Source organism: Salmo salar, chromosome 03 (assembly GCF_965601325.2).
Source record: "Salmo salar chromosome 03, fSalSal1, whole genome shotgun sequence".
NCBI lineage: Eukaryota > Metazoa > Chordata > Actinopteri > Salmoniformes > Salmonidae > Salmo > Salmo salar.
In genome coordinates, this window is record NC_138293.1 from 15,290,319 (window position 1) to 15,298,266 (window position 7,948).

The 7,948-nt window shown below is 41.9% G+C and overlaps 1 protein-coding gene across 1 annotated transcript; it reads left to right on the forward strand.

Moving 5' to 3' along the window:
- The first annotated feature begins 5,510 nt into the window (after positions 1-5,510).
- ptger4c (prostaglandin E receptor 4 (subtype EP4) c) lies at positions 5,511-7,908 on the forward strand. The gene is made up of 2 exons (XM_014190305.3): positions 5,511-6,382; positions 6,556-7,908. Exons 1-2 carry the CDS (start codon positions 5,531-5,533, stop codon positions 7,177-7,179), a joined length of 1,476 nt encoding a protein of 491 aa, XP_014045780.2. The 5' UTR covers positions 5,511-5,530; the 3' UTR covers positions 7,180-7,908.
- The last annotated feature ends 40 nt before the right edge of the window (positions 7,909-7,948 follow it).

Sequence of the window (7,948 nt, forward strand, 5' to 3'; positions counted from 1 at the left end):
CGTAGAATGCCCTTCTTTGTATGCATGCTGGAAACCCGTTATCAGACCATTACATGAGAAATAATCCTTGATTTGTACAGATACATTTTTTTCTAATAATTTACTCAACACAGGCAGCAAGGTTAACGGACGACTATTAGGACCAGTGAATGCAGATTTTTGTATCCTTAGGTAGTTGAATAACCTTTGACTCTTTCCAGACTTCTGGGCACACCCCATACATCAAGCACTTCTTAAAAATATGAGAGATTGGTGTAAATATTTGGTTAGCTGTAACTCTAAGCAATTTGGCGTCAAGATTATCTGTACCAGGTGACTTGTCATCTGAAAGAGACAACAGCATCCTTTCTACCTCTTCCCTTTCTACTTGATGAAATTCGAAAAACATGCATTGCCTCTCCTTCATGATACAATCTTTTATAAGGTTATATGACTCTGTCGGACCTGCGGTAGATTATTTTAGGGTCAGCCTTTGATATTTTAGTTTTCCTAATGTGTGCAACCAAGTTATGATCACTGTAACCTAGTGCCACTGATACAGCTTTAGAACAATGTTCAGCCATGTTAGTAAAAATGTGATCGATACAAGTTGATGATATGAACGTTCTGGTTGGTGATGTCATAACTTGGGTCAGGTTACATACCTTGGCAACAGAAATACGTTTCTTTCTCATTGGACAGTTGGTGTTCAAAAAAATCTATACTCATATCTCCCAAAAAATATATTTCCCTATTTTCATCAGATACCTTATCCAACATTTCGCAAATTCCATCAAGATATTTGACATCAGCACTAGGTGGCCTATAGCAGCAACCAACTAGTATAGGTTTCAAATGTGGTAAATGCACCTGTACCCATAGAGCCTCTAATCCATTCAACATTAAGTCCTTACGTTGTTTTGCTGGATTATGATTCTGGATGTAAATTGCAACTCCACCTTCATATCTATTTCTGTCCCTCCTGAACAAATTGTATCCATGTATAGAGATCTCAGCATTCTCAAAAGAAGAGTCCAAGTGAGTCTCTGATATTTCCAATACATGAATATTGTTTGACTGCACTAGACAGCATATTTCATGAATTTTGTTCCTTGAACTGCATATATTCAAGTGAGCAATTAACAGACCTTTCTTTGGTAGATTTACAGTATTTATATGTCCAAACACGAATCAGCAGTTGGAATCTGAGAGAGAGATAGTTAGTGTGTGTGAGGCTGGAATTACTTGTGTCTGTCGCTCCTCCTAACTCTATGGGAGGGAGGGTGAACAATCAGTTTGTCATACCTCAGATATGCTATGTCATCTCGTTCTCTCATTCTCTTGCATGGCTGGTATTAGTTCCTTTCTTCTTTGACAGACTGCATCTAAGAAATCCCCTTTAAGGCATTTGGCTTTTTCAAGGACTGCAAGCTTATCCTTGAACCTGAGGAATTTCACTACAATTGGCCTGGGTCTGGTTCCATTTTCACCACCATTGGCACCACTAGTGCCCCCTGGATTCCCAGACCGGTGAGCACGTTCCAGCTCAACCTGTCGATCCAATTGTAGCTCCTCAGAAAACAGCTTTTCGAACTTTGTCCTTGGATTCAGCTCGTGTCTCACTTTAGCTCTCCTGGATACCATCTATTACAAGATGATTTCTCCTTGATTGTCCATCCAGGTAATCAGGCTTCCCAGACATGTTCTGGAGGCCCTCCCTGACTGTGGTGATTTCATTCTGCCTTCCCAGACATGTTCTGGAGGCCCTCCCTGACTGTGGTGATTTCATTCTGCCTTCCCAGACATGTTCTGGAGGCCCTCCCTGACTGTGGTGATTTCATTCTGCCTTCCCAGACATGTTCTGGAGGCCCTCCCTGACTGTGGTGATTTCATTCTGCCTTCCCAGACATGTTCTGGAGGCCCTCCCTGACTGTGGTGATTTCATTCTGCCTTCCCAGACATGTTCTGGAGGCCCTCCCTGACTGTGGTGATTTCATTTCGCATAGAGGAACAGTTTCTGGAAAGTGCATCCTGTGTGGTCTTCAATACATCCACATCCTTCTGTGTGAACTGAAGGCTTGTTATAATGTCTTGTACATCTTTAGTTAGGTCGTCCAGCCGTTTGTTGGTAGACTCCATGATCATTTGTATGAAGCTTTTAAAATTATTTTCCTGCTGAAGTATCATTTCCTTATAGAAAACGTTCTGCTTCTCCAAGAAATCACGTACCTGCTCAGCAGAGATGTGATCCTCGTCATTTTTCGGAGGCATGATATTAATGATAGTAGGATGAGCCCTCTATTCACTCTGTGAAATGAGAGACGCCAGCAGTAGAAAACTCTGGAAATCGGTGGTCCTAAAACCGAGACAAATTGAAGTACGGTCCTAGCCACAAGGGCTAACCACTTAGAGTGCTTGGTATCCAGCAATAGTAGCCCAGGTTGCCTAACTTGATAGCTAGCAGCTAGGCTAGCTGCTTTGCCAATGTATTACCACCTTGTTTGAGCTAGGATCCCTGGACATATATCAGCGGTCCCAGCATTAAAACTAACTGCGTCCCAGGATCCAGATATGAATAGGAAAACTATTGTAAACTTTTATTAGCTAACTAGGTAGTTTGTTGTTAAAGTAAAACAAACAGAGTCTCTAGTCTTGTTGTACTGCTCGTATTGAAGTGGAAGAGGTTATCTAATTGTCAATTAAATACCAGGAAATGACCCACCAAAAACCTGAAGAGGTGGGAAAAGGGTGGTGGTTTTATCAGAAGAGTTAATAAGAAACATTCCTGCATTGGGGCTTTTCAGTTTCAGGTTGATTTAGTGTGAGTGGTGTGCAGGGCAGGCAGAGATCATGGCATTGACTATTCCATTGGTCCTATTGTACCAGGGAAGCTAAGATTCAATCATTTCAGCGTTAACCCACGATAACCATCAACTGTGCTGTGTCGGAGGTGACAGGTATCTTAGGTTGAATCTAGGCTGTGGCCTTTGACTGTCAGAAATGTTTTGTACCACAAAAATAGAAAATAAGTAATGGTAGTGCTTCTTCAGTGCCTACCTTTCTTGAATCACAACAACAACGCCACCCCCGAGAGACTATCTGTACATAAAGGTTCCCAGCATCGTACAAGTTCAAGTCCTGTAATCATTTGCAATATGTTCTCAAGAAGAAGAAATTCCTGCCAGCAAATTGCTTGCTTTCAAGCTTTCTCTATTTTATTTAAATACCAACATTCTTAAAAGCCAGTTTATGTAACTCTTAACCTGTTTAGGATAGGGGGCAGTATTTTCACGGCCGGATAAAAAACGTACCCGATTTAATCTGGTTATTACTCCTGCCCAGAAACTAGAATATGCATATAATTATTTTATTTGGATAGAAAACACCCTAAAGTTTCTAAAACTGTTTGAATAGTGTCTGTGAGTATAACAGAACTCATATGGCAGGCCAAAACCTGAGAAGATTCCATACAGGAAGTGCCCTCTCTGACCATTTCTTGGCCTTCTATAGCCTCTTTATGGAAAACAGAGGATCTCTGCTGTAACGTGACATTTTCTAAGGCTCCCATAGGCTCTCAGAAGGCGCCAGAACGGGGAATGATGACTCTGCAGTCCCTGGGCGGAAAACAGTAGGGGATTTGGAAAGTGGTCGATCTGAGAACAATGACACGGGTGCGCGCGAAGACACCATTTTCTTCTTTGAGTCTTTGAACGAAAACAACGTCTCCCGGTCGGAATATTATTGCTATTTTACGAGAAAAATCGCGTAAAAATTGATTTTAAACAGCGTTTGACATGCTTCGAAGTACTGTAATGGAATATTTTGATTTTTTTTTGTCACGATACGCGCCGGCGCGTCACCCTTCGGATAGTGTCTTGAACGCAAGAACAAAACGCCGCTATTTGGATATAACTATGGATTATTTGGAACCAAAACAACATTGGGTGTAAAGTACAAGTCCTGGGAGTGCATTCTGACGAAGAACAGCAAAGGTAATCCAATTTTTCTTATAGTAAATCTGAGTTTGGTGAGTGCCAAACTTGGTGGGTGTCAAAATAGCTAGCCATGATGGCCGGGCTATCTACTCAGAATATTGCAAAATGTGCTTTCACCGAAAAGCTATTTTAAAATCGGACATAGCGATTGCATAAAGGAGTTCTGTATCTATAATTCTTAAAATAATTGTTATGTTTTTTGTGAACATTTATCGTGAGTAATTTAGTAAATTCACCGGAAGTTTCGGTGGGTATGCTAGTTCTGAACGTCACATGCTAATGTAAAAAGCTGGTTTTTGATATAAATATGAACTTGATTGAACAAAACATGCATGTATTGTATAACATAATGTCCTAGGAGTGTCATCTGATGAAGATCATCAAAGGTTAGTGCTGCATTTAGCTGTGGTTTTGGTTTTTGTGACATTATATGCTAGCTTGAAAAATGGGTGTGTGATTATTTCTGGCTGGGTACTCTCCTGACATAATCTAATGTTTTGCTTTCGTTGTAAAGCCTTTTTGAAATCGGACAATGTGGTTAGATAAAGGAGAGTCTTGTCTTTAAAATGGTATAAAATAGTCATATGTTTGAAAAATGGAAGTTTGGGGATTTTTGAGGAGTTTGTAATTCGCGCCTTGCTCTATCATTGGATATTGGCGAGGCGTTCCGCTAGCGGAACATCTAGATGTAAGAGGTTTTAAGACCTTGGTAGCCCAATGTCATTGTTCTCATCGGTTGATTGGGAATCCATGGTGGCACCATTCAACGTCCAGTAAATATTTCCTCTAGCTACATTGAGTGACAGTTTTGAGTGTCAGTCTATCCAACAAATAGGCTAAGGCTATGTTTCCTCAAATCATTAGTGAAGCTGCATAGTCTTGACTGGTTAGTTGCTGTCCATGGTCCTGCCGTGCTAGGAAACCTTACATAGCTGACATAAAGTAGCTACTCCCGACTGTAACATTAATAAAAGCATAGATGTGGTTCAGAACACCGGGCTCTGTTGCTGGGCTGTGCACTGAGTAAACCGAATACATGTCTACTGTTGAATAAATACATGTATGAAAACAAACGGTTGAACATTTATTGTAGAAATAATCACGCACTTACTTTCCAAGGATAGACGTTTGTCATAATTGGTCTATTCCTGTGTTGGAGTCGTGCAGGGTTCAATATTGAAACTAGAAATATCGTAGTAGGCTATACCTCGTGCACCTGACGTCACATTATTGACATCAGTAGCTGTGCGCGAGCGAGCAGCCTGTAGCTTAAATACCAGCAGCAGCGGCAGGTGCAGTTGTAGAAACAACACAAACCAAAGCACGCTGTTGTGGGAAATGTTGGAATCTGCTCGTAGAAGAAAAACAAAGCTCAGAAACATGTGTTCTGTGGTGTTGTAGGCTACGTTTATATATATATATATATATATATATATATTATATTGCTTTTGATGTGTTTATAACTTGTGAAGAGACACTTCTGGAAATTTTCGGGAGGAAAGGGAACGTTTCTAAGAAGTTGAAGCTATCAAGCTATTTTGTTTCAGTTAGGAATTATGAATAATTCCTTCTATGGCGATGGCTCGAACATTTCAGAACTAGTTCAACCGCTCTGTGTCTCCCACAACCAAAGCCCTTTCCCGCCACTGCGACTGGAATCCAAATCACTGGTCACTTCAGCCACTATGTTCGCTTTTGGAGTCATGGGGAACCTCATAGCCATTGTTGTGTTGTGCATCTCAAAGAAAGAGCAGAAGGAGACCACATTCTATACGCTGGTTGTTGGAATGGCTATCACGGACCTGTTGGGCACCTGTTTCACCAGCCCGGTGGTTATCGCCACCTACATAGCCCAGAGGTGGCCGGGTGGAGAGCTACTGTGTGACTTTTTCTCGTTCTCTATGCTCTTTTTCGGCTCGGCTGGAATGTCCATTCTGTGCGCCATGGCAGTTGAACGATACCTGGCCATAAACCACGCTTATCTTTACTCCCAATACATTGACCGGACGACGGCGCGTTTGGCCCTCATGGGCATCTACCTGGCTAACATTGTGCTGTGCATCATGCCCAGCTTTGGTTTCGGGAAGCATGTGCGCCACTTCCCGGGCACTTGGTGTTTTTTGGACTGGAGGGCGATGGACCCCCTCGCTGCCTCGTACTCGTTTTTGTATGGCGGGTTCATGTTGGTGTTGATTGCGGTGACAGTTCTGTGCAACTTCGCAGTGTGTCGGTCACTTGTGGGGATGAGCCAGAAGACGCGGATAGTGAGAGCGAAGGTGTCTGAGCAAGGAGGCTCACGGCGCGGGTTCCTGCCCTCCGTCACCTGCCCGTCAGCGGCTGAGATCCAAATGTTCTGGCTGCTGATATTTATGACCATCGTTTTCCTGGTGTGTTCCATTCCTTTAGTGGTAAGTGAAATGCTAATATTGGAAATGTAATTAAAGTTATTGTGCATGCATTATGTTATGGGCATGAGTTTCAAATATGGCCTAAACTATCCAACACAGACAAATTAATAGTATATTGCTGAAAAATTGTTTGCTTTATCCACATATACAACTTTTATGTATCAATCTGACAGGTGCGCATCTTTGTAAACCAGCTGTATGGTCCTTCCAGCATCTGTGCCGGAGTGAATCCAGATTACCGCAGTGATCTGATGGCCATTCGCTTCGCCTCGTTCAACCCCATTCTGGACCCCTGGGTATACATCCTCTGTAGGAAGAACCTGTTGGTCAAGGGCTGTGAGAGGATAAAGAAGACAGTTGGACAAGTCAAGGCGGGCCGCGGGCGTAATTTAGGCTGGGTTGGCACTAGCAGTCATCATTCACTCCCGTCGTTTGAACACAGCAACGACACCAGTTACGCGTCATTACGCACGACCAACTACAGAAACGACTCGGAGAACAAGGTTACCACCAAAAATAAATCGTTTACAGACTTTACCATACGACACGCTTGGGACCTTGACACGGCACAGGCGAACTTTCATCCGTTTAGTGTAGACCAGACTACCGTGATCGGTTTCGAGGCGGAGATAGCTGTGGTGTCCAAACCGACCATGATCGCGTCACAGCTCGGAAGCAGCGAGGCGCTTCCGGAGATGTGCTCACCAGCAGGTCTTCATAGCCACGTCAGTAAAGTGGACATAGTCACCTGTACCTTCAGCACACTAAGCTCCTGTCAATCGGAGAAGTGCCTCTGATCAACTGTTTCCCAACAAACGTAAATGTTTTCATATAGACTTTTACAGCAAATGTCTGAGATGCTGAACACAGACAGCCAGACAGACACAGGTCATTTACCTTGATGTAGTCTACAGGTCAGATTACAAAGGCTGGGCTTCTGCACACAGTAGATTTTACAAAATGGACCCATTTGGGACATTTTAAGATGCACTTTATGAATCTGTAACGTGATTGTATTATGATCATACTCTAAGGGGACCATATACACCTACTTGCCTTCAACACAGCATTATCTTTATACTTTTTGAATTCAATGAATTTAAGAATTACATTTCTACACAGTGGTCCATTTTATTTGATCTTCTCAATATATTCAGATATCAGTCTTTGATTGATACAAATATGTATTTTTTCTGTTAAATGATGCGCACAACTTAATGCAGACAGACAATAAATCAATGGCTTAATAAATTATTGGAAATGCTGCTTCTTTCTGTGCCATAGCCGTGTTGCATGCAGGGAATATTAACTGAATGTACCAACATGTCCAACTTAGTTTTGTACTGTTTCATATTTTTGATAACATAACTGTGAGTGAAGATTAACTTTCCTATTTAAATGTGTTTTAAAGCTATTGGAAAATGTATTGTGAGCTCTTTTGAAAAATATACATCATTAGTGTTGTGCGGAATTAAATCAGCTAAACAGCACACATTGTTTCCTGAAATATGTTTAACTAAATGCACTTCATGAGTAGTGTGTGAATGACATAACAAGCAAGTTCCG